The 27,949-nt window shown below is 43.3% G+C and overlaps 1 protein-coding gene across 1 annotated transcript; it reads right to left on the reverse strand.

Annotated features, from left to right (window-relative positions):
* Positions 1 to 1,053: 1,053 nt before the first annotated feature.
* On the reverse strand, positions 1,054 to 27,039 carry LOC128795637 (organic cation/carnitine transporter 2-like). The gene is made up of 10 exons (XM_053956611.1): positions 26,537 to 27,039; positions 17,984 to 18,087; positions 15,274 to 15,428; positions 13,726 to 13,897; positions 12,662 to 12,788; positions 8,153 to 8,253; positions 5,114 to 5,328; positions 3,674 to 3,856; positions 3,052 to 3,187; positions 1,054 to 2,498 (listed from the first exon to the last, which is right to left on the reverse strand). The coding sequence occupies exons 1-10, from the start codon at positions 26,927 to 26,929 to the stop codon at positions 2,411 to 2,413; spliced, it is 1,674 nt and encodes a 557-aa protein (XP_053812586.1). The 5' UTR covers positions 26,930 to 27,039; the 3' UTR covers positions 1,054 to 2,410.
* Between the last annotated feature and the right edge of the window lie 910 nt (positions 27,040 to 27,949).

The following is a 27,949-nucleotide window of genomic DNA, read 5'->3' on the forward strand; positions in this document are numbered from 1 at the left end:
ATTTAAATATTCAAGAAAAAAAGTCTCTCAAGGCACATACTCTGATAAAACAGTGGGTGAAACATTACAGCTAAATCAGATGTTAAATGGACACTGCACTTTAGGACTGGAATTTCCAGACTAAATCATGTATCAGGCAAGCACATATCTTACATTTCAGGGTATTTTCTGAAGCTGTTTACAGGAAGAGCCTTATGGGATGTGGTTGTTTACACTGGCAAATTCATTACAAGGAAGTTGCAGCTAAATGTATTTTGCCTCCCTGCAGTTACCAGATCATTCTTCTACAACACACACAAAAAAAAGCTGCTTCTCAATGCTCCAGTCCCTAAACATAAGGTTTACAAAGAAAAATATCTGTACTACGTTTTACAAAGTACTCTTATGCTTGCAATGAATATTTCAAAAAGGCTGTAAGTCTAACAAATCAGGCCATGTTTTTGGGCACGGGGGACTGGCTGTTACATGTACTACCCTGACATGTATTTGTTCATGTCAAGGCTGTCCTGTGATGTGCAGTGAGGCTTGTAAAATCCAGAGTCTCAATTTTGGCAGTAGCCTCAAATCATACACTGCATTTTAAACCTGCCTGCTTAGGGCTTGTCAACCTACTAAACAGGAGTGATACTGAACCTGCCCCAAACTTTGGATTTCTTTCCTTGGAAAAGCTGACAACGCTGTGTTTGTTGGTATCGTTCTCTGACCTGGGGACATTGGTCAGCTTCCTGCTGCATTCATAAATGAAAATCCTAAATAAAGAGGTGAGAAAATGCAGGAAAAGTGAAGCAAACCCTAGAGCTCAAGACACTGTTAGGAAGGATTTAACCAAACCACTATAGTCTATACAGCATTTTCTACTTCCTTCCTGTGACAAGCAATCCAAAGTACACATCAGTCCCATTGCTGGAGTCTGTTACCAAGGTCAGAATTTGGGATATTGATTAATGGAAGACTGGAATCAGCCAACACCACCTGTATATTTAAACACCATAGGAAAATGCAAAACTTCCCCAACCAGCTGCTGCAGTAAGTAAGGACCCTGAGAGTTTAGGCTACAAAGGTTTAGGCTGTTTATTATTATTGTCTTAATTTAACAAGACAGAACAAAACACAAGTGCCATGAGAGAGAAACCTTTCACCACTCACATTTGTCACACTGTAACCAGCATAGCACAAATGAGACTCTGTGTACATATATATATTGTATATTTAAAGAAACACAGGTAATGCCAAACTTCCACAGCACAAAGACAGTTTCTTGGCAGACCATCAACAAGATTTGTGGCTTTGTTGGGTTTTTTAAAACAATTTAGAAGCAATTCACTGATTACATAAGTTAAGTGAATCTTAACTTAGAATGAACAGACCTCACAGCAATCATATAGTTGACACTTGAAGATTGAGAATCAGGGGTCAGAGATACATTCTGAGTTTTGTTGTCAGTACATTCCACCATGAGGTCAGTGCAGTGGCATGATTAACATAAAAATTTACAACTAAATATATTAATTGTATGCATGTGTATGTGAGTGGGAAAGACACAGAACAAAGACAGGAGAATTGTTTCCATCATCCAAATTGCACAGAAAACATTAAAACAATTTATACATAAAACTTTCACCACACATTGAAAAGGGAGAATGCTAAACTAACACCACTCCCTGTACACATAGGTGAAACCATTTGCATTATTTAGAATAAATCCAGCCTGAAAAAAGGCCATATCCAAGGTCAGATGTAAACAACTTCACCAAGAAGGTACAGTTGAAATCCAGCATTGGAATCAAGTGAATTTTGAGAACAAAATTTCAGTGCTAAGTACTTTGTGCAAGACAATCCTTTCAGTATATGCTGAGTTAAAACATAACAAGTTAGAATTAATTCTCAAAATCTTTCTTTGCATCTTTCTCAATTTGGTAACAAATTCAGCACATGCAAAGTCATTTGAGTAAGATCACAGAGAGGCACGTTGTCATAAACCTTCACTATAATAAATAGTCCAGAAACAGAAGTCAAGGAACCAAAAGCAATGAGCAACTTTTTCAGGCAATTTTTAGCTCTTGATGTAAGCATTATCTCTGGAGGAGGTTCTCTGAAGAATCCCTGCCAACCCTTGAACTCATTTTCAAGTATCTTTCAGCTGAACTGTATGTGTAAAGTTACAAAAGATTGATCAGATTCTGCTTCATGGTACTACTGCATGAACTCAACCGTGGCTGAAAAATCTCATTGAAGGCTACAAAGTATTTATGTTCATATAAAAAGAGAATGTAGGGAATACGGTGTTTAAATTAATAAATAAGGTTCAAATTACAGAAAACAAAGTGTTGTCACTAGCCCTTTCTAGAATAAATTTTAGAAGAAAAGTCCATTTAAGTTTCAGTCCACCAGGAAATACATAGGAGTTCCATCAAAAAGCTGTGCTTTTAAAAATCTCTGGATTTTCTTCTTCCTCCTTGGAATCCCTTGTGCTACTAGATGGAGGCCTGTATTCCAACCTGGGGGTTGAAGAAAGAAAAAATAAAATAACTTTAAAAACAGATGAGAGAACTTAGGAAAAAAAAAATCTGAGTTGTGTCTGACATTACAGCCTCCTAATTTTAATATCCTGTTGGCTTCATGTGAAAAGGTTCCTTTCTTACACCACATCTATGCTCCTGTGTCACTTCCAATCAGAGCCATGGCAAAAGGCAAAATGTTGTCAGTGCCTTTTAGATCAGCTGAACTAAACTGGAGGAGTTTAGCTCTTCCCAGCACTTAGGAGACTTTCAGGACCTACAACATATCCCTATACCTTGATAAAGCAATACACTTCTAAAATGCATTCCTCAGATGTACTTTTATTAAGTCACCAGAGTCAAATGATAAATTTGGAGCTGAAAGATGTACACATGACCATTTACACTTGGGAAGAGGGACTAAGACTTCAGCTAAGCTTTTGTATTTTCAACAGAGCAACTACCTTTGCTGCCAAAACCAGCCTCTCCCTCTGACCATCTAGGCAAGTCCATTCCTCAGAGCAGAGGAGTGTTAAGATCAGGTGGCACTTACCCTTTCACCCGCAGCATTTGATCAATGGTGTCAGGAAGAGGCATACCATAGCTTTCAGGCAGGAATAGTGTGAGAATTCCTGACAGCACAGTCAGGCTCCCCATCAGGATGTAAGGCAAGAATCGATCATAGGCACCTATGTAAAACACAAAAAAAAAAAAAAAAAAAAAAAAAAGAAAGAAAGAAAGAAAAACAAAAAGCTGCGTCAGCTCTAATTCTCTGATAATTGCCCAGAGAAGCTGTGGCTGCTCCATCCCTGAAGTGTTCAAGACCAGGTTGGACAGGGCATGGGGCAACCTGGTCTAGTGGAAGGTGTCCCAGCCCATGGCCGGGAAGTGGAATGAGATGATATTTAAGGTTCCTTCTAACCCAAACCATTTTGTGGTTCTGTGGTAATGTTTGTACCAAGGTTCAGGGCTTTACCTGTGTAAGATTTGTGCTTTCAGTAAAAACAAGACCAAGCAACCCCCACCACAGCCTGACATTCACAGTGTATGTTGTTCTAACTGTGGTTGTAGGAACTTAAGGGAGTGGGAATAAATAGCTGTAAGAAGTGTCCTTATTGAGGCAAGAGCATTGAGTCTTTGGAGAATCTCCCCAGCAGCCCAGCTTGGTAACTCACCGAGGTAAACAAAATAAGGTGAGAGGATGCTGCCCAGTCTGGAGGCCATGGAACTTGCTCCAACTCCCATGTTTCTTACTACTGTTGGGTAGAGCTCAGCCGTGTAAACATAAACCATTGAGAAGGCAGATGTGATTCCAAACTTGCCCAACATCACCAGTAGAATAGACAGTGCACGGAGATCTGAAATCCAAACACAGTCAGGACTTAGGCTCCTGCAATTCACTGTATCCCTTAACTCCTTTGTGTTTGTGTAACTCCTGCCTAATTAACTCCAATATCTGGTGTCTTCTTTCCCTGTAAATATCCACAAACATAAGCAATGTTCTTTTTAAATGTTTTCTTTTTTAAATTACTAGAAGTCAACATTTCAATTTTCTCTTGAGAACAGGGCTTCCTGCCAAGTGAAAAATAAGGACAACAGAGCCAGAACTGCTGAGATCCTCTCAGGATTCAGGGGCCAGATCTCTGCTATTGCAAAAAATGCCATATATGCCTTTTTAAATAAAATTAACAAAGTAAGACATTTGAAACAAATTATTTTATTTTAGGTTTCCTAAAAGCTTGCTTTTTCATTAACATTCTTAGCTACATTCTTAGTTTCATTAACACTCTTAGCTATAATAATTTAATTCTAGAAAGTTGAGTTGACTTTAACTGAAACAGTTAAGATTTGGAAATCAAAACGGATTATATCAGTGTCCAATTGACTCAAAGAACAGGGGAAAGAAAACCACCAAACCTGAGAATGCAGCACACATATTACCTGTATAAAATAAGCAAGGCAGCTCTTGCACAGTCTCTTTTATATACCTTTGATTTTTAAATGAGTCCTAGGCAAAACCACCTCCCCTTATATTCAATATTGTTATCAGTAATGACTCCATAGCCCTATTAATCTAACTGGACTAAAGATATATATAGTTTGAGATCAAATAAATGTTGCTTGGCCCTCCCTTCCCAGTAGCTATACATTATTTTAACTATCAACACTAATTCAGTACAAGCATCTCTGCTTATCAAAAGTACTTCCACAATGACTCCATTAAAAGTAACCCTTTAAACATGCTCTGAAGTCATCAATAGCTGTTTGGGAAGTGAGTTCTGCAGCCCCCTTACCAAATTCTGGTTGGTCTAGTTCTGGTTTTACACCTGAACTTACCAGGACACCCTGCCAGAGACGTAGTTTAGAGGCAAAACTGGACTACAATTCTAATCCCAACAGATCCCAAAGCCAATGACCCACCTTTCAAACTGAAATGAATGTCCTGTTGTGGAGTTACTTGTGCAGCAGCACTGAGAACCAAGGAAGAGGGGCAAAGATAGGACATGAGTGTCTGTATTTAGTCCCCTCAGGACACTTTTCCTCCACATCTGCCCCGTGCAAGGTACTGCACGTCACCTATCATAGATATGTGAGATCAACTAATGATTCCATACGTGAAGGCACCAGCTGAATGAAGAGAAGAACACAGCCTCCCAAGAATAACGCAGCAGCCATTGAGTACCGTCGGGGGAGATTGCGGAGCAGCAGCCAGGAGATGATGTAGGCTGGGACTTCAATCACTGCTGAGAGGAAGCAGTTCACATACACATCTCCATGCAAGTTAGGTGTGTCAAGAGAAAGTCCAAAATAGCCAACTGAGATTATCATCCTGAAAGAAACAAAAGCAGGGTCAAACAAATCTCTCTTCTTCCTCAGGTTGCCATGAACCTCTTCCACATTTCTATCAAGCACAGAAATGGCTAAGGTAAACTCAGCATCTGGCAGACTTGTTCACTTCTGAAGCAGCTGAAGTGCTGACTTCAGAAACAGCAAGTTAACAATTAAACCATGCAGATGCTTTTGATCTTTCAGACTGCTCTTGAATTCAAAGAAAAAAAATATATCACCCTGTGAGGAAAGCGATGATCATTCACACTGCAGTAATGCAGTAGTTGCCATTACGATTGTTTATAGCCTTAACCTGAAAATCTGAGCTACTGAATTTTACTGCTGCTGAGGCCTACAGCAGCTTTCCACTATGTTTCCCAGGGAGCTCTGGGTAGAGAGCATTTTTTTCTGGGTCATTATGTTCCATGCTTTCTGTATAAAGTCAGAGAGGAGGAGTATGGCATCCTGGCAGGCCCAAACAGCCCGTGATTTTCTCTGCCATGCTCCAAGCTGGCTGGGCAGCATCCAAATCACATTGGCATGGCTGGCTGCCTGGGCTGGTCAGTGCATCAGGACAGAGCTTGGTGGCTGGATCACTGCAATCTTAATTTTGTGCCAGATGACAGCTGGCTTCCATGTAATCCAGAGAAATACACAACTGGCCTTGGGGAAAAACTCTTTCCATCTTGGGAGGTGGTGGGTAGAGAAGGTTAAGCTTTACCAAGTACAACGTGGTAAATAAGGAAATAATGGGCAGTGGATCAGGACATGTCCAAATGCAAACATGAGGCACAGAACACTTGGCACTTCATCTCCACCAGCATCTACCTTATAACAGAACCTGGAGCAAAAGCACTGCACAGCACCAAGTGCACCACTGACAAAAGATCAGCTCACTGAGTATTGGGAGAGCTTTCATGGTCCAGTTGATTAAAATAAAGCTGCTTAGTGTACCTGGGAAGGCATGAAGTGACACAGCTGAGAGTTACCCCCTGCTGCTGTGGTGCCCTGCCCTAAGCCATTCTTCTTCTCAGAAGTAGTTCTGCAGTGTTTCTCACACCCTGTGCTCCTTGGAGTTATTTTTATATACAAGCTGTAATGCTGGAACTCCCTTTTGGTAGCAGATTGCCTTAGCTCATTATATTGGCAAACCTTAATATAGTTATATATTTTGTAGAAAAACTTCAGTGGTATTTACACATCCTAGGGTGCCAAGAAGCCAAACTTCTTCATCCCTGGTGCAAACCCTGCAAAGGGAATAGTTTAATGGCCTGTTACTTAGTCAAACTTAACAAAACACTCAGCACTATGTAAAGCTGATATATTGCTGTCTGCAACTATCCTCTTTTAGAGCCCTTTTTTGTGAGAACTTTTAAATCATGATACAGAATACATCATGGGCTGGAAAACTATGCGCTGTGAGGAAGCACAGGATATTATATCTTTATATATTAGGAAATTAATTTAAAGGAGATTACATCACTGACATACAAATTAGAATAGTGAAAAAATTGCCCAACTTAACCAAACAGTTTTCTGCAAGAGGAGGTTAAGAGTGTGCAAGTCAACTGTAACTCTTTGACTCTTCCTGCCTATCACAAAACTTGATTTTTGATGTGGTAAAAAGCCCTTCAGTATGGATTACATACTGTCATGTCAGTGCTTCTCTCAGTTGCTTCATCCTACCAGAAATGCAGGTTCAATTCAAACAGGTTTTTGCCTTTGTTTTCTACAAGCACACACACAAAACTGGCTGTGCCCAGGAGCTACTGCCCCACATCAAGCAGATGAGGAGTAGGGCAGTCTCACTTCTAATCAAACATGAGAGTCAGTGAGTGGACTTGAGCAGTAGGACATTATAGACATCTTATTGACATTTCTGCAAGGAACCGACATTACTCTTCTTTTTGAGCTGTTTTTTGCACAAGTTCCCTTCTCAGTGTGTTTGCAGCCTTGTGCTTGGTGATGGGTCAGAGAATCTGGCTTAAATATAAGCCAAATCATCCTTTGACCTAAGATGCCACATCATCTTGTGGCTGTGCTGGCAGGTCAGTGGACTGAACTCTGAGGCTCTGCCTCACTAAGGAACAGGAATATTGTACAAAAAGACAGCATATTAACTTAGCTGGCTCCCAAGTGCTTGAGGGACCTTCTTGGTTTGGTCATTAGGTACATGCACTAATTAAACCTCACTTGTACAGCCTTTGGCAGGTTTTCAGTTACCTTCTCTGTTTATAGCTTTACTGAGATTTCTCGTAAAGGAAAATAACCACCTTTTAATCAAATTGAGCATAAAGCATGGCTTCAGCTAGTGAAAACCAAGCTGAAGATGAAAAGCAGATAGCAGGAAAATATAGGAAAATCTCAGATGAGAACTTAAAAGGCATCATTATCCCTTTAAGAGCCAATACAAAAGAAATAGAAAGGTTCTCCCCTAAGTCAGGCATCATGTTCAGATCCCTGGGCAGAAGTTCTCTGACTGGGGGTAGGAATGACTACTCATTTAGAGGAATGACTACTCATTCCTCTAAAAAGACTTTGTTACAGTCAGAAGAGCATTCCCCAAGGCCCAGGATCAGGCAGCATTCCCATACATCCATTGCCAGCTGTTTGGATTCTTGTTGAGTTCAGGATAAGCCTGACTGCTTCAGAAAGGAACACCAACCCAGATGTGTTCCTACACTGTCACCAAGATGAAGAACCTATGTAACCAGAATGTTGTTGTTTCAGCCAGCTAGTCACTGATTTTTGAGCTGCTTTTGTCCGTATCTCTTCAGAACACCTTAGTATTTAAAGTTACATACTCCTGAATCACTCTTGCTTACCAAAGAAGCACTGACATAATTGTGATAGTTAGGATATTTCGAGTTCTCATTAGATCCAAAATAGTGTATGTCTGTTGCTTCTGGGAATTCACATCTTGTAGCTGTAAAAGAGTAAACAACAAAACATGGGAACTTTAACTTCCTGCAAAATAATGATTATGAAACTAAGTCCTACCACCAACTTATACCTCAGTATTTTGATCTGCTGAAACTTCTAACAAAACACATGTAAGAGCCAACTACTTGTGAAAGTAGAAGTTCCTCTCTAATTTAAAGTCACTTAAAATTTAGACTGAAACTCTTAACTCTTGTGACCAGTGACAGGACTCAAGGGAACTGCATGAAGCTGAGTCAGGGAATATTTATGTTGGGTATCAGGAAGAGGTTCTTCACCCAGAGGGTGGCTGGGCACTGGAACAGGCTCCCCAGGGAACTGGTCACAGCACCAAGCCTGACAGAGCCCAGGAAGGACTTGGACAATGCTCTCAGGCACTTGATGTGACTCTTGGCATGTCTTGTGCAGGGCCAGGAGTTGGACTCAATGATCTGTGTGGGTCCCTTCCAGCTCAGCACATTCTATGGTTCTACAGTAATAATTTTCTTTGCCTGAGTCTTCACAAAACAACTGCTTTTTGTTACTTGAATTATAAAGCAACAGCATTAATTCACGATTTATATGTCACTCCTGGAAGGGTTCTTACATCCAGTTTTGGGCACTGCACCTGGAGAATCAACTGCACTCAGACTAGAAGAAACAAGGATGGTGAGACATTTGAAAAAAAGTAGAGGGTTTCTTTAGCCTAAGGGCCAGAAGACCAAGGACATCTTAAAAGACACAGAATAGTCTTCAAATATCAGGAAAACAAAGTGATAAAGTGTCTTCTAGTCCATTGCAGACACAGCAACAATTAACAACAATTGCTGCAATAAACTGCAGCAGGGCAGAGTTAGACAATGACTACTCAAGCTGGACCTAAGAGTAATGCATTTAAACTGAGACAAACTGGCTAATGAGCTGAAGAGAGCCCATCATTATCCAGTCTGTGTTTGAGATTATCTTCTAAGAATATAAACAAAAAGACAACAATCTTCTTCTTTCCAGCCCCTCAACATAAAATCACTTCCATGTAAACAATGCAAGGGTATTCATCCACAAAGTATGAGAACAAGTTCTCTGCTTGGTAAGACTGTAAAAAGGGATTTTTTTTTTTAATTTGGACTTTATTTAGATTCCTAAAGAGGGGGACCAAGGTAAAGATTTTTCAAAATATGGAAAAGGTGTTTTAAGAGGACAAATTCCATTGATTAAAACTATCAGCTCTGATAAAGCAACCTGGAGTTTCTCTAATGTTGCAGTAACATGAAAATTCTTTCCAAGTGATAGTTGGTTCTGAAGATCTGGATAATGAAATAGCAGTCTGCTGTAGACCAAATTTCTGTGTATTTGCTTTCATCAGTCTCATTTTCTACAAAAGCCAAACAGTCCTTTACCTTTGATAGCTTTCACTCTGCCTGAAGCCAAACTTACATCACACAAACTGTAGTCATTTCACAGCTCATAACCCTTTCTCATAAATCACATGATCTTTCCACATGCCACTATCTGTTGCCAAGAAATTAGGAAAAAAAAAAAAAAAAAAAAGAACAAGCAAACCATAAAATCAGGAAGAGAAAAATTCAGTCAGTTGATGAGAAAAAGTGTCCTTGCCTTTTAAGAGCTGGATAAGCAGACAACATAATCTTTACCAGGACAGGCTCAAACAAGAAGCTATGAGAGAAGGGCAGGGAAACCAAAATGATCGTTTGAAATTAAACCTATTATCCAAACATTTCTATCCCTTCTTAACCAACCAGACCCTCTTTGTGCTCCACAGCTGCTTTGTGATTCATCATCTGCTGGACCTCAACTGGCTTGAAATCTCTGGAGTCAAAATTCTGCAGTTGCTGCTCTCAGCTGCACAGGCTTGAGGGTCTCTCCAACCATAAGCTTGGGTGGTTCCTCCATCCCAAAAACACATTCCAAATGAGGAAGGCAAAGGGCCAGCCACATTTCTGAGAACCTCTCTGCAGCATAAACATGCTTCCTAAACCCTCAAGAGGCTGTAAGCCTTCTGCTTTCCAGCTCTTCAGAGAGCAGGCACAAGAACAGCGTAAACACAGCACTGATGCAGAGGAGCTCTGCACAGATCTTTTGGCCACAATATTACTTTTGCCTTAGAAAGCAAAGAGATGGACAGGAGTTCTGCATGTTCATCAAGCTCATTTTCCTTTGATGGTCAGAAATTTAGTATGTTTTGAAAGCTGATGTGCTAACGTCTGTAAATATGCACCACATTCTCCAGCCCACCCTGCTGCAACATCAGCATTTCCCCTTGTCCAGCATTTCCTGGGACAAAATCCCTACTTTTGCCCCTGCTTTCTGCTCCTTCACTATCCATCCCCATTCAGAGACAGCAAACTTTCTAAGAACAAGAGAGAAGATTCCAGGAACAGTGATCTTAGGCAGATGTGGAGCCAGAGCTTATCTTCTATTCTCCTGCTGCAGTGCTGGCAGTAGACGAGTTTTCATGGCCACAGCATAAGAAGAAGAAGAAGAAGAAAAAGGAAAATATGTATTCTAATGAAGATCCAGAGGAAAAGGTAAAGAGGGAGTGTGTTTTCTTGGCATTCTGACTGTGTTCCAGTAAGACCAGGATGTTTGCCCCACTGTCTCCGAGTAAGTCTGCACAAACAGCTTTGTCTGCACCTCAGCTGACTTCAACACAAGGGAAGCTGTTTCAATCTCAGTAGCAAACACCTACAGCTTAATGGCTTCCCATTCTCCTTAGCCCAGAACAGAGGCATTGTAAAGCAAAGAGTATATTATACTCATTATATATATTATATGTGCTTTCACGTCAATGACTGTATTGGTTTGGCATGGCCTGGTTTTTCATAGCTGGGGGGCTACAAAGATGGCTCCTGTGGGAAGCTGCTGGAAGCTTCCCACCTTGTCCAGCAGAGCCAATCCCTGATGGCTCTGAGGATGCTGCTGGCCAAAACTGGGCCAATGAGAGAGGTTGGTAATGCCTCTGTGATAACATATTTAAGAAGAAAATCAAAATTAAGTGAGACACATACAATTTTTCTTCTAGACAGATAAGAGAAGGAGGTGAGAACATGTGAGGGAAACAACATGGAGACACCAAGTCAGTGGAGGAGGAGAGGAGGTGATCCAGTGGAAGACCCAGTAGAGAGAGAGGGACCTGCTTCCAGGCTGGAGCAGCCTGTCCTTGGAGGACTGCACCCCATGGAAAGAGAGACCCACGCCACAGCAGTTTGGGGAGGACTGCTGCTCGTGGGGGGAGTTCACGTTTGCAGCAGGTGTGGTTTGGCTGCTGCTTGTGACAGTGGAGCCACACTGGAGAAGTTCACAGAGAACTGTCTCCCATGGGATGGACCCCACAGCCTCACAGGGAAGGACTCCCCTGTGAGCAGCAGGAGAAAATCTCGGTGATGACCTGACCTAAACCCCCACACCATGTCCCTGTGATGTCAGTGGGAAGGAGGGAGGGGCTGGGGGGGAAAAGTATTTTAAGGGTTTATTTTACTTCTCATTATCCTCCTCTGACTCTGTCAGTAATAAATGTACTTTGCAACTTTAAGTTGAGCATGTTTTGCCCTTGAAATATTTTTCCCAGTCCTTATCTCACTCATGAAACCTTAATTTTTTTTCCCTCTCCACTGCTCAGCTATAGCAGGAGAGGGTGAGCGAGCATTGGGTTTAACAGTGTTAAACCATCACAATCACAAGACACTGTCAACTGTCAACCAGCAACTGCCCAGACAGATTCTGGAGATCTGTCGAGGTGTCCATTCTCCTGGAATATACAAACAGTTTGTCTGTCTTGACTTTCTAAGGTCGTTTGAATGCCTATGGAACTGCTTCTATACCTTGAGGGCACCCTTCAGCTCAGACAAAGGGAAGATTTCCAGAGAAAACAGGAGCATGTAGGAAGAAAGATGGGAAATATACCTGTCACTACTTCACCTGAAAGGGACTCAAGTTTTGCTTTCCCTAATGTGGATTAGAAATTGAGGTTGAGTATGAACTAGAATAACAATATTTCCAATGTCACTGGCCAGGATTAGCCCTGTGTCATACAGAGTTATATTATAGACTGAATAAGCACAGAATGTGTTTGGAGCAAATATTTAGATCACTAAGCAATAGGCACCTCAAATTCATTATCCTCCCCTGAAAACTAGAGTTCAAAAGGAAAAAGGGTGGCTGTAAACTGGATGAAAAAAATGTTTGCATTAGAATGCATGTTGGCATTCCCGTGGGAACGGGACCACAAAGGCTTTGCAATGAAGGGAAAGGGTATTGTGCTTTTCAGCAGAAAACAATGATCTTTCACCTACTTGAGAAGCACACAATGCAGTGCAGGCATAACTCCATTCATCTGTATGGAATTCATTGCTTTACATAAAGTCCAGCAAACAAGTGGACTGCTAAACAAGTCTTACCTCACTAGGGTCAAATATTACATCTGGGGCTGTAATGCCATTCGTTTTTGCAGCTTTTCGGATGATGTCTTCTGCCTCCTGAAACCTCCCCTGGGAGATCAACCACCGTGGAGACTCTGGAATGACCCTGCAGAGAAGGTTCAGAATAACAAACCTGCATTTCCATAGAAAGAACTGCTGAAGGGACCAACACATTGTTCCAGGCAAGAAGATCTCTAAACATGCCATATCTTGCAGGGATTAGTGCAGTGACAACAGAAATCAGATTTACAAGAGCAGACTAGTGTAAGGAACAAGATCAGACTAATATGCCCTTATGGATTTCAGAAGTGCTGAAGGAATTAGCAGTGACTCAGAAAAGAAGAGCAATCCAAACATTCCAAGTATGGGATTAATTTAAGAAATTCAGAAATGTGAACACACAAGAAGCACGCTGTAGGTTAAGAAACATATACTTAGAGGCTAACACATATAAAATTAGTAACTGTAAATTCTGTGACAGAAAGGCAAATCAGAGAGCAGAATTCCCCAGTCATTCAATTGTATAAGAACTGAGATGATAGCACAAACACAACTGCTACTGTAAGTGAGGCAACACCACCACCACGTGGACTATTTCAGCTTTACATGCCACTCAAAAGTAGTACTTTAACAACTACAGAAAAAAACACAGAAGTGCCACAGCTGTAGTTTGTCATATGTATGTCACCCTACCAATGCCCAAAACAACTGGTTTTTCCTTCTGCCCTTAGTTCACACCTATAATTAAGAGCCTGTGGATTGCAGTTGGTGCAGAAGTATGAGTTTTATTGACTTTTTTTTCCTTTCTTTGCATGTGCAAGACTTAATTTTACAGAAGCCTATAGAACATGAAGAGTAGGTTTTTTGGGCATCAGTCACATCACATACAATGCCACGGACTGACAGCTAAACAATTGGGAGAGTAAAGGATACAACATCCATTCTTCACCTACCCATTCCTGAATTGCATTAGCTTCATCATCTTAAAAATCTGCAGACAGGACCTCCTAAAGACCAAAGTCTTGTAAGTGAGGTATACTCACCACCAGAGCGGGATGCAGAGCAGCCCGGGCAGGGTGAGCGCCAGCAGCAGCATCCGCCAGTCTCGGATGAAGAAAGCAAACAGAGGCAGCAACATGTAGCCAAAGGCATAAAAGATGCACACACCCAGGGTGCAGAACAGCACACGGACTGATTTGCCAAGGATTTCTGTGCCTGCTCAAAACAGCAAAGGGATTATTAGCATTTTCACTTAATAGCAACCAGGTAACTTAACAAAAATACCCCTAGCAACTGGCTTTGAAATGCACTGCGCTACAGAGTTGCAGGATACAGCACTCTGCTGTCTAGCTGGAGAGGCACCACAAAGCTGCTTCATGCTATGATCCTGCACCAATGGAGGTAATTACATGTATAAAAGAATGAGATCTGGGCCACATAGCATTTCTGTAGCTCAATATGTAGCTCATATTTCTGTAGTTTTATCTTTTTAGCATCTCACATTTTACCTGAGGAGCTGAAATCACCTGACATTCTCAACAGTTAAACATAGCTTGATGTCCAGAATCCTCTCCAGCTTATGAAGAGTGACCAGAGTGACTTTTTTAAAGAATAATTCAAATGTGCCTCAATTAAGTTCCCAACGTGTATCACGTTCTAAAAGACTATTTAGTCTAAATTCTCACAGTCTTTTGGGCTAGACATATGGAATTCATGTTGGTCACAAAGACCAGGCTACTGCCAGGGGAATTAAATGCATGGACAGGGGTCAGTGCCCTCCTCTGAAATGTTTTGGGGACCTGCAAATCAAGAGACAGAGAAAAAAATACAATCTTTCTTGTTTCCAGGGAAATTAAAGAAGATGCCAGCAGTTGCAGCAGGCTATGTGCAGTGAGGTTAGCTAAGCACTGCTTCCACCCCTGAACTGGCCTTCCTTGGCTCAGAAATAATTTCTTGCCAACATTTGGTACTTTGAACAGTGAAGTCACTGTAAATAACATTACATTTTTAAAAAAAAATCTCAGATTAATGAGATAATTCACATTCCCATGATTAAATATGCTCTTAGTTAGCTTGAAAGTATACAAAGCAAAGGTCATGATGACATTTAAATCTTTACTATGGGCTGTTTAAAGAAGACTTTATAAAAATTACTCTACCTATCTTGGTTCTTTTGCAACTTTTAAATTAAACAGGTATTTAGGCCCCAAAATGGACATCAGAAATCCCAGAAAAATCATAGAATCATGGAATGGTTTGGGTTGGAAGGGACCTTAAAGATCATCTAGTTCCAATCCCCAAAAAATCATGTCTCACATGTATTATCTCTCCCACTAGAAGATGGACTTTATTTCAAATAGTCAGTTTCTGGGGTTTTGCCTCTTTTAGGACGGTAAACCATAGAAATAATTCAAATTGCATCTCTATCAGCTGGAAGCTTCCAAGGAGATGAGAAGTTATTCATGCAGGGTGAGGCCACAGTCTTAACAGTGTTGCTTGGCAAAACAAATCAGCCCTAAGTCAGTACTGAAAAGGAGCAGGAAAAGCACAAGATGAAAGGACACATGCAGTGACCAGCAGGACTTTCATACCAAGAACAAATGCTGCCACGTAGTTAGATATCTGTCCCATGCCAACCAGCACAAACAACACTGAAAACATCTCCCAGCTGGTAGAGAAGACCTGTATGAAACTGAAGCCAGTCTGCATTGCCAGAGTTGCAAACAGCACATTCTTCCTGCCAAACCTTCCATGGACAGATTAAAAAAAGAAAGAGAAGGGGAAAAAAATATGATTAAACAACATCATGAACAAAATCTACAGAAACAGAAAAATAAAATTACTTATAAGCATACTTAAGGAGATACAAAACTTCTGCAAAAAGCAGAGGTTCAGGAAATGTGACACAACTATTCTAAACACAATAAAAACATCACTGGCCAAGAGAAATTAATATTCTAAGGGCTGCTAGTTAAGTAATCTTCAAGTATGTGCTGGAACTCTTTTCTTACTGATAGTATGAGCAGTGAAACAAATCATCAGGAACAAGTTACTTAAAGTGCAAGAGTATCCAATGCTTCTCCTCCTCCAAGGAGCACATGGTCCCTGACAGATCAACAGGTTAAAAAAAGAAAAAGAAGAAAGCCTTGTGGAAGAAAGGTAAAACTCAGATTTGGAAGATGCTATTGGCAGTCAGTGATCCTGTGCCACAATCTTCATTACCTTTGGTTTAAATATGAACAAATTAAGGGATTGTAGAAGACCTCTTGACGAAGTACTAACAAAACCCTAAAATCCAAAGAGAAAAGAAATTAAACTAAACTCAACCTGTCAAGCTGCTGTAAGAGTGTTTGCTGCTGTCCTGGCCCAGGCAGCCCCACACTGCTGGGACAGGATGTGCTGAGTGCAGGTTTCACAGTTCCAAAGTCCATGTTGACCTGCAGGTCTACAGCTGGTGTTGTGGGCATCAGGTGGGTCACAACACACGAAGAGCAAACTGTTACTTGAAACCCCCAAATATTTTGTCAAGATTCATGTCTCAGGCTCACTGCAGTGCAGAACACTGCAGGCAGCTTTGCTGGAGCATTCTCCTCATGGAGAGAAGGAGCTCTTGACCCTGTCCCTCAGTGGCTACAAGTAACTGGATGGGCTGCATCGATGGCCTCCTCACCTGCACCTGGTGAGGAGCTGTGCTGCCAGGGGAAGGAGCTGCAGGAGTGCCAGGAGTGTGAAGGTGGGAAGCTCATGGATTGTGGCACCAGATCAGCTCTTGCTTCACCTGCCAGCTAGTCACCATGGGAGATACTCAGGATCCTTGTAGCAGACAAGGAACTCTTTGGAAGGAAGCACCTGAACCTTCTGAAGCAGCAGCACCAGGAAAAGGTGGTGAGAGACTTGCCCACAGGGAAGAGGGAATCACCTCTCACGTGGGAGGGCAGCAGGAGGCCATGGAGCACTGCCTGGGGATGAGTGACAAGCCAGCTGAGATCAAGGGCTGGGATTAGCAGGGAGGCCAGCATGGGTGCTGGGCGTCTGCTGCAGCCACCTGCTCAGAAAAAAGCACACAGGACCTGCTGCAGAGCACCACAGGAAACCTCCTCGTGTCCAAAGGCACTGGCCACCATAAGGGCTTTGAACATACCACAGCACACTGGAAGGACACAACCCAGGAGGTTTCTGGCGCTCATTAGTGATGACTTCCTAACGGAGAAGGCTGAGGAGCTGACAAAGGCAGACACTGCTGCACCTCACGCCTGCAGACAAGGGTGCACTGGGGGTGTGGAGGCCAGCAGCAGCCTGCTGGCTCTGCAGTGGGAAAGAGCAGGATTGCGAGGGGAGGAACCGGGCAGAAGGCAGGATCGCAGAGAGAGCAAACACTGGCCTGCCCTGGGATTTTTTGGACAAAAACCATGGCATATAGCTTTGGAGAGAAGTACAGGAGGCCTGGTTAATTATTAAAGATCACTGTCCCTCAGCTCGAGATTGGTCCAACCTGATAGGCAGGAAGCTAGGGAAAGGCCCTAAATGATGCCACAAGATTTGTGGCATACAGATTATGTTTCAGTGAAACAGAAACTTTGCAAGTGCCAGCAAATTAGAGAACCATGTATTGTTCTCAGGGAATCAGAAAGACAGCACACAATGCATTGCACAGCAAATGCCAGGGAGAGAACCAGAAAAACTGAGCTTTACAAAATACAAACAACTGTTAGCATGACAGAAATTAATGGTGTCTTCCTTGTTTTTTTTAATGTTTGTACTGATAAACAAGAAAGTCTTGCTTCTCTGGAGTACAGCTGAACAGCATTTATGCTTCCACAAACACAGATTATTGGATTTAAATGTTGTATTTGATGATGAGAAAGAGCAGCTATACTTTATTAAAAGAAAAATTGCAATTTAAACTAAAAAAAAAAAAAAAAAAAAAGAAAAGAAAACAAACCTCAGGGATTCCAGGATCCCTCTGAACATAGTCCAAAATAAATAGAAGAGAATGTTATTGATCAGATTTTTCCAGACAAAACTCATCTCCAATATTGTTTTCTGGCATAAAAAAAACAGTTTGCTGTAGAGTGACTTCGTTGCAAGAACAAGCAGATGTAGATAACAACTACTAACAATCTTTGTAACATTCTGTTCTAGCTCAGCACATTTCTCTACACACTCTGTGCACACTCAGGTTAGACAGTCACAGAACAGACATGTTAGCAGTTGCAGGAAGACACTAGTAGGAAAGCTGGTATACAAGAAATGCCTACAAATGAGCATCAAAGAGACAACAGCTCTGTGTATATACTTTACTTGTCTGAGAGCTGTCCTGAGATGAAAGATCCCAGCAGGACACCCACAAAGAACAGGGAGGTGCTCAGGGGTCCCTTCCAGTCGTTGGCACATACGAGATTCCACTGCAGGGAGAGAGAATTGGAAAGTCTTTTAATTAACAGGATTTCCCCTCCCTCCTAAATTCTGCTGAGCTGGGTTTGGAAGGAGTGAGAACAGAATTACAGAATTGGGCTGTAAGGAGCCTTAAGGACCATCTCATTCCAACCCCCTGCCATGGGCAGGGTTACCTTCCCCTATCCCAGGTTGCTCCAAGGCCCATCCAACCTGGCCTTGGACACTTGCAGGGATGGGGCAGCCACAGCTGCTCTGGGCACCCTGTGCCAGGCCTTTCCACCCTCACAGGGAAGAATTTCCCCCTAATATCCAATATAGCCCTGCCCTCTGTCAGTATGAAGATATTCCCCCTTGTCTTGTCACTGCATGACTTTGTAAATAGTTCCTAAACTTGATCTCCCTGCATATAATACTGTTTCCCATTAAAAATTCACATTCCTAATTCAAGAAAAATTGAACTACAGAAACAACAATATAGAAAGAAAAAGCCTTTTTATTACATTTTAATATGGTTTTGAGAGACGGGAGACTCCTGATTCTTCACTGGGAATCTAATTAACCTCAGTTAGAATCTTTGAAATACAACTTGAAATACACACCCAACAAACAAAGATTTCCAAAGCTAAAACAAAAATGAGGAATAAAACAAAATATTTATTAAATAAAGTCTTCAATATTTTTCAAGATCCTACCCAGCTCAGTCAGATGTTTTTGAAACAGCACTTGTGTTATTTTTCCATCTACATAAATAACTATTATTAAAAGACTCTTAGTTCTATTTTAGTTTTCTGGGGGAAAAAATGTGTAAATATTAGAAGAAAGGACAAAACCCAGCAGGGATCTCTCCTCCCCTCCTTCACAACTATGTTCTGACTGGAGGACATAAAACCAGTTTCCCAGAGTCTCCCAGTACCTCTGCTAGAGGGCAGGTGCTGCAGCCCTGCAGGAGAGAAACTGGGAGCAACAGATGCTTCTGATCTGAGACCAAACCCTCTGAGCACAGTTATTCAAACAGCTCCCTCAAAGCCCCTTCTGATGTTTTAGCAATGGAAAATTTTAGGTTTTAATCTGTATTAAAAAGGCAGAAATGAAAATATTCACCCTGACCTGAATAATTAATCTCCTTGTCCCCCAGTTACAAATATTTGAGTATATTTTTTTCAATTCATTGAAGGGAACACCCTTCAATGCTTTCACCCGCTCCATAACAAACACACAGCAGCTGCTGTGTGTTCCAGCTCCCCCATCCATCTCATCCCTAGTCCCACACATGGGAATGCTGGTGTTTCACTGTCTGGCAGCCCCATCTCTTCAGCACTAAGCCTTTGACTCCAGGAATCCCTCAGCCTGTTAACAGCCACGCTACAACTACATCCTAGGCCATGTTTTAAGGCTGGAGGATCACGTAAAACTATGCACAAAATGAACAACAGCAGCAATGGCCTTCCACTGCCAGACTCCCGTGTCAAAATGCAACTGAGCCATCCCTTATTTCATGGAATAGCACCCAGTTTTGAATTAGAACTGGGACTGTTCCAGAGAAGAATTATGGTCATTCATACAGGCTACACTCTCACCAGCTGTCTAACTTTAGCTGCCAGCCCTTACATTATCTTATATTTATAAGACAGTCATAGTAATTACTATTTTTAAGGTCAATATGCACCTTTTTCCAATTTGTAACTGTATTCAGGTCATTTTGTAACCTCTCCATTGATAAATCTGTTTGTGATTTTATGTCTGAAAAATCTCTCCTATCAGATTCCATAACCCTCAACATTTCTTCCCCAGGCCTTTCCAGCCTCACAGCACCTGGAGCTCAGGTAGCAGCACTCCAGGCAGTGCTCCAGCAATCCCACCACCACCACCATCAATTAGGCATCATTACAGAAGTTCCTTCCAGAACTGTGGCTTTCTAATGTGTTAATAAATGTATCCCACTCATGGGATGAACTTGGGAACTGAACTTGCTACAGTTATGAACATCATTTAGATTATGAACTATAATTAACATTTATGGTTAAATCTGTATTTTTCAATAAAAGCTATACTTCATTATAGATTAAAGAATGCTTGAGTCTGTCATGACCACAGAGGCTAAGCCAGCTAGGAAGCTTCAGTAAAATATACTTGGCAACTTGGAAATACCAGTAAATGATTGTTAACAAATTTATAATTTATAAAGCCCAAAGGTTTCAGTGGTTATCATATGCCTTTATATTACAACACCTACCAGAGAAACAAACAGCACAAATACAAATCCTCCTGTTATAAAGACTTGCCTACTCACAAAAAGTTATCTTTGCATCAACTACTGCAGTCAGACATCCTGAATAACAGAACTAAAATCTGTCTTGGGGATTAGTCTGTCATTACTAAATAGATCATACTTTCCAGATGATCACCCTGTTCCTGTGAGTCCACCATCTCCTTTCATCTGTCCTACACCCTGCACTTTGGCACAAGGCTTGAACAACACTTGGATTTCCGAACACTGGCATGTTTGTGTCCTACAACAAACATTTTCTTCAGATCACTGAGGTGGAGACCTTTCTTGGAAAAGTTCAGGGTATTAAAATGTTTAGCACAGCTCTGCCAAAACCTTCTTGCATTGGCAGGTGGAAACATACTGGGCATTCAAATGTGGCAATGATTACCAGCTTGTTTTTCTGGCCTCTCTGTTAAAGCACAGTGAGGAGCTGTCATGCTGAAGACCACTTGAACCAGGCATCAAAGTGAACTTCAACATCAAATTTCCAAAGCAGAACTACCTTGGTTGTACACTACCAGTTATTTACAGACTCCAGAGAAGCACAACAATTAGAACAAAGGGATTTTAAGGTCTGTTACCCTTTGCCCCAGTAAATAAATGTCGAAGTCTTTAACTCATTAATGACACACCTATAAGGTCTATTATACTGCTTGTCAGTGATGATGGCATCATCCTTCCAGAATCATTTTGCAACCATACCCTTCCCTCAACTGCACATTGTCCAAGAGAAAGTCACCAAGGCTACATCAGCATGGCAAAGAGCAAGTGTCCCAGGAGTAGTTACTAATCAACCCCTGCTGCTGGTAGTGCTGTTTGGGCACAGCATACCGTGACCTAGTGCTCCAAAATCACGTGCTATTTTCACTTCTTAGTATCTTCTGAACTAGTCTGCTAGCTGTAACAGCCTTTGCCCCAGTGAACAAGATAAGGTTAACCTTGGCAAGGTATCTAGGCTTCAAACAGGAGAAAAACATTCCCACCCTGTTTTCAAAGAGCAGCTTTTGATTTTGAAGCATTGAGTTGCTCAACACTGGTACCCAACAGAATAGAGCATTCTCGATCTATTTTGTTATTACTTTGGGACATCCTCTGTTGCAGTTTAAACTTGTCTTCGTACTCATCTTATAGATATTTTGTGATTTTTCTACTTCCCAGGCAATTCATCAGGCTGGGGTGATGTCTGCCAGCAGCCTCACACCCAGCACAAATGCTCACTTGTGTGCTGGAGCTGAGGTGTGCTTCTGCACCTCCATAAGCAGATCCTTGGCTGATGCCAGTTGCTGGTGAGGACACCTGGGAAGAGGGGATGGGGAAAAGAGGACAGGCTATGGAGATGGCCAGGAATGTGGACAGCTTGTTAGAAGACAGGGGGACCAAAAAGGAAAGGGACTGAAGCAGTTGCTTTTCAAGCACAGCTTTGGGGACCGAGTATCAAACAGTCCCAGGCACTTACAGCCATCACTTACACACCTCTCTAGGAGAGCACTTTCCAAGTTCTGTTTAATCTCTTACATGCCAGGTGCCTGGAACCATGTCTCCAAATCCCTTACTAGAAAGGCAAGCCCAGTGACAAAACTGAGAAGAATAAGAACCGTATCAATTACTCCGTCACATCTCTTCCCTCCCACAAACTCAAGACTCTTCCCTAATGCCACTCCAAGAACCCTAAACAAAGCTAGACTGTGACAAAAACCTTCAAGAGCCTCACCTGGTTATACTCCTGTCCTACAAGGAAAAGCCTTATAGACAAAACAATTTTTACAGCTACAAGATACTGTGTCTTCACATTCCTTTATTTTTTAAAACTCTTTTGCTGTCTTGCTCAGAATAACATGTATAATTGAAAAATTAAGTGACTAGTTCCATGTATTAATATTTTCTTTTTAAAAATCAAGACTTTTTGAAGCTGGCCCAGTACCCTGTATTCCCTCCTTCCACTGCTTCTCTCAGCAAGTATAGGCAGGTTCTTCAAAAAATCTGTCTCACAGCCAAGTACTGACAGCCTTTGATGCTGAATCTGATTTTGTTTATATCCATACAAGTATTCTCTGCTTACTTGAGAGCTGTGAGTGTTATTAAACACCATTTCCTCTAAAAGCACACTTGTATATTCCAAATACTTAAAAGATCTAGATGTTACATTGAAACTTATCATCTAAAGCAAACAGAAGTCTGTGTCTACAAAATACACATTCTGTTTCATTTTCCCTAGTTGTTTTACATTTTTTACAGAGATAAAGCTTGCATAGAACAGGAAGGAAATTGCCAAATATTTTACAATTCCAGTGCAGAAATGGAACTGTTCCCCATACATCACATTTTTGAGATGGCTGGAGAGAAAGGAAACAGGGCACTGCCATCACCTGAGGTAAGTTTGAATTTAAAAGTAAAGGCAACATAAAGTGAATTTTACCTTGTCACTAACTGTCCACTTCCTCTAAAAGAGCACTGTTTCCATTTAACAATATCAACTGCAGGCTTATTATTCTTTAACAATACTAATCTTACTTTATGTTGAGATGTCAGAAATAGCTGTACTTTTTACAATTCCAAGCACTACTGCATGATGTGATTTTTAAATCACACCTTGAAAAAGCCAGCATTTTACAAACACCTCTGTTTATCTGTCAGACATTTGTATTTACTTATTAAATGAAAACCAGACTTTCTCTTCCTTCTTCTGACAACACTAGCAATACTAAGCTTTTGCAAAGCTGCAAACAGCTTGTTCAGTTCCCGGGGCTGCAAAGTTATAAGTATGAACTTCAGCCACAGTGATAAGCGGATATTAACGTACAACAATAAAAAAGAAGTACCTGTTTTAACAGATGATAAGTAATGGAGGTGACTAACATTAATGAACAGATGGGTGAGAGCTGAACGTGGATGACACAGGGTTGATTTACAATTCAGCTGCTGGCCCCACTCCTGCAACAGCCTGGTCTAGAGGAAGGTGTCCCTGCCCATGCCAGGGGAGTTGGAAGTAGATGATATTTAAGGTCCCTCCCAACCCAAAAAAACAGTCTATGATTCTATGACTCTATAAATTACAACATCTAGCATAAGCCTGTGTTTTTATTTTGGCAAAGTGAAACAATACATCCCTCTGTCTTCCAATAGGGTGAACATCGAAACCTCTGGATATCCAGCTGTGCCCCAGAGCCCATTTGTGTCCTGCACACGTCACTGCTGCAGTCTCCCTGGCTTCCTGAAGCCCTGGCATAACCCACTCATCTCCAGGGACTGTGGTCTGACAGCACAGCAGGGCATTTGAATCCCTGGGGTGTACAGAATGGAAACCTCTGGGCCCTTATCTCTGCCCAGAACTTTCTCTGGACACCCAGACAGAATGGAGCACCAGCCCTGCACCCAACCAGCCTCTAGACACCTGGCAATTCCCACCATGTGCATCCTTCCTCTGCAAAAGCCAACAGGCCCTAAAGTTTGCCAATAGCAAAACAGACACAAAGCATGCAAATCTGGCATACACCACCTGCACTGATTTCAAGTTGATGAACAATACAACACCTTTTCAGAAGCTAAGGATGAATAAGTGTATCCAAAATTCAGCATCTGTTTATGGTTCACTGTCTAAGAATTACTCTTGTGTGAACTAAAATGTTCTGACTGATGTATCATCTAACACCTCATTATATCATATTTCTAGTGCACTCCTGCCCTTAACTCCATTGCTCAATTCTACTCCTGGAATAGCCCCATAACAACTATGACTGGTAGAAGTTAATATTTTCCCTTAATTACTCCTGGTTTAGTCCTTTTACTACCATGTATGAACTTTTACTACTCCTACATTCATTTTTTACAGGACTTATGGAGGAATTAGAATGACACAGTTGGTTTCTTGAGCCAAAATAAAGCCCTTCTTATGCCCCGAGCTACAGCATTTCAAAAAGTAAAAGACAGAAAGGGATTTTGTTATGCTGGAGCTGGTTAAATACTGCAGGCGGGCTAATAACAACCTTCTGTTGTTAGTCTGTGAGAAAAGAAAGTCTCTCTTCAAGTGGGAGAGAACTGAAAGTTTTAAGTCTCCCCTGAAAAGCAGAACTATAAACAAGGTTTCTCTAAAGTCATGAAAGATTCAGCAAAAACCTTTCTTAAAAAAAAAAAATCCCCCTTCCCCCTCCCAGTGTCAGCTATGGAAATCTGGGACAAAGGTCCTCATGATTATTCAACAAGTTAGAGATATGCAACTAAACACAAGATTAGTTAATCATAAAAGCAGCACCACCAAGCCAAGAAATTAAACAAGGTAAACACTGAAAACCTGTAAGTGTGTGAAAGGCCACAGCTCTTGCAAAACTCTCTCAGAAGCATAAATATTAGAGGAGAAAAAAATACTGCCTCAGTGCATGATGCCTGGGCAGACAAACATTGCCTCCCACGGGCACGGGACATCTGCCAAGTCACACAGACGAGGAGCCAGGGCTGGGGAGTCTCAGCACTATGTGAGCAGTGCCCTTTTCTTATAGACTGTAAAACTCCTGGATGATACTCCAATAGCTCAAGACATTTTAATTGACATCAAGCCAAAGCTGAGTGAAGCTCTAAAGAGAAAGCACCAGGTCTAAGCCAGGATAACCACCACAGCACAGCAGTGAGAACAACACCCGTGTGCCTGCCTGTGAAAGGCCTGCCCCAGAAGATGCCAACTGCCTTACACTGCCCTGAGAGTACTGAGCCTCTCACAACAGTGCATTTCAGCAAAGACTGGAGCTGAGACATTCCGAGCAGCTTTCCTCTCCAGTAAGACAGCAATTCTTTAGCAACAGATGAGGCAATGCCTTGCACTTGTCAGAATCATTCAAACCCTTGACTGAGTTTCCTACGACTCCTGTGTCCCCATTTCTAATCCTCCCTTGTGCTGCCATGGCTCCTCTTCCATGTTCCCCAAGACACCTTAGTGCCCAGATCAGCTTATGGTCATTTAGTACTCACACCCATCACTATCTGAACACAGCCCAATTTGCAAAACAAGAAATCATGGCAGGTTTTTTAAGGAGCTCCAGCTCCATAAATGGGACTGTACAAACTTTGTAAGCCTTCTGAAAAAGGCCTATTCTTGGATTGAAATTCAAGTATTCCTCGAAAGTACTTCTCAAAATCCATTTCCTTGCTTCTTAACCTGTCCCTGTGGGTCTGGACAGCTTTCTTCTGAAAGCAGAGTGACAATCAGCACAGCTTCACCTTTGGTAGGTTGCCCACATCCCAGACTTGACGCAAGCGGTGTACCTGCACAGACGCAAACATGACCTGTCCCAGCACGTGAGCACAGAGACCAAAGCAGAGGCACTGTGGGCACACAGCAAAGTTCAGGGTCCTTTGAATAAAGCGTCAAACCAGGCCTTCCCAACCCATGCATCTTGCACAACTCAGGATGACTCTAAACTGTGAGAGTGGTGACACATTGGCACAGGCTCCCCAGAGAAGCTATGAATGCCCCATCCCTACAAGTGTTCAAGGCAAGGTTGAACAGGGCTTGGAACAACCAGGTCTAGTGGAAGGTGTTCCTGCCAGGGGGTTGGAACTAGATGTTCCTTAAGGCCCCTTCCAACACAAACCACCCTGTGATCCTATGAGTTCTACTACCTTTATTTTTTTAAAGAAAGAAAACAAACACAAAACTTGATGTTCAAAGAGTCATCTCTGTCACACCAAGCCAGCTGAACCCAGTGCTGACCCTGCTCCAGCCCCTTGCACAGATACCTGATGAACCAAGAAGATTTGCAGTGTGACCAGTTTCGCTGGGTAAGGATACAGGCTGCACTTGGAAGCTCATTATAGAAACAAACAATGTTAAGGGATTGGAATGGACCGTATAAAGATCACCTAGTCCCTGCCACGGACAGGGACACTTCCCACTAGACCAGGTTGCTCAAGGCCTTATCCAACCTGGCCTTGAACATTGGAGATCCACAACCTCCCTGGACAACCTGTTCCAGTGTCTCACCACCCTCACTATAAAAGTTTCCTTCCTCGTTCTTATGCAAATGACAGTGAACAGAAGACCCCAAAATAAACTCGGCATGGCAGTTTAGCAGCAGATCAATGTGCCGGCAGAGAGCCCAGAAGGCGGCGGAGCTGCACCGGCGCTGCGATAACCCCACGGCTCTCCGCGGCACCCCGGGGCTGCCCGGGATTCCCCTCCCGCTCCCGCGGCCGCGCACCTCGGTGACGATGGTGGAGCGATAGACATCGCGGCTGTACTCCCAGCCGTCCAGGCACGGCTCCTGTTCCAGCGCCTCCAGCTCCACGTCGGAGCCGGGTCGCAGCCCCAGCGCCGAGAAGTTGGCGAGCGCGGCCAGGCGGTAGCGGCGGCAGCGGCTCGGCACCTCCTGCCCGCCCCGCAGCTCCAGCGGGATGCTGGCGTTGCGCCACTCGCCGCTCAGGTTGGCCCCGCGGGGCACGACGCACCGGTGCTCGGGCGTGCCGGCCAGGAACACGATGGAGAGGCCGTTGAAGCCATTGGGAATGATGCTGGCGCTGAGCAGAAAGAAGACGAGGCGCTGGAAGCGGCCCCACTCGCCCAGGAAGGCGGTGGCCGCGTCGTAGTCGCGCATGGCGCGGCCGAGCTGCGGTGCCGGGGCTCAGTGTGGCGCGGGCAGGAAGCGGCCCGGCCCCGCTCAGCCGCACAGCCCCGCGCTGCGGGCCGGCCCGGGGGCGGGCTCGGGGGAGGCCGCGCGGGTAGGGCCGGCCCGGCGGAGGCGGGCCCGGGGCGCTCCGCCCGGGGGCGCGGCGGGGGCTCGGCCGGGCCGGGCCGGGCCGGGCCGGGCCGGGGCAGGCGGAGCCGCCTCGGGCGGGCCGGGCCCTGCTCCGCGGCGGCTGTGCCGCACGCGGGCTGCGGTCGGCGGCGCCGGGGCCTGCCCGCTCCGGCCGCTGCTCCCGGCCCTCCACGCGGGGCTCCGCTCCGGGCCGCTTTCCAGCTCCCGCCCGGCCCAGGGCTGCGGGACAAGTCCCCTGCCCTTCGTGCCTTGTGGTCAGGAACGGCCATTAATACAGGCGTCGGATCTCGTATTTACTGCCCAAAGCATTCAAAAACCAAAGTGCAGATGAATTACAGTCAGGGAGGTTGGAAAGGACCCCGCAGATCATCGCGTCCAACCTATGACCGAACAGCATCTTGTAACTTGCATCGTGTGCCACGTCCAGCCTTCCCTTAAACACCTGCAGGGACCGGGACTGCACCAGCTCCCCGGGCAGCCCGTTCCCCCAGTGGTGACTGGGCTGCCCGCAGCCCCCAAGGCACACGTGTGAACCTGCGGGGGCTTCTTCGGTAACACCTTCTCTGGGGTCAGTACCATGTGTGAGCCAGGAGTCCTCATGGATCGTTCTGCTCATCAAAGCAGGGCAGTTGCTGCAAGTTCAGGAGTTAAAGGGTTCCTCATGGCACTCTGTAGCACCTTCCCACAGCTGCCGTTGTCCCTTCAGCAGGCTCAGCTAAAGCTGTAAAAAGCCTTTCCTGACCCTGGTACTATTTTCTCAGGCAATGCATACTACATGCTTGACAAATAATAAATTTAATAAATAATATTATAATCCTAGGCCCAAAATCCCAGCTCAGTACCTAGTGGTACTGGCAG

This window comes from Vidua chalybeata, chromosome 15, assembly GCF_026979565.1.
Source record: "Vidua chalybeata isolate OUT-0048 chromosome 15, bVidCha1 merged haplotype, whole genome shotgun sequence".
Lineage (NCBI taxonomy): Eukaryota > Metazoa > Chordata > Aves > Passeriformes > Viduidae > Vidua > Vidua chalybeata.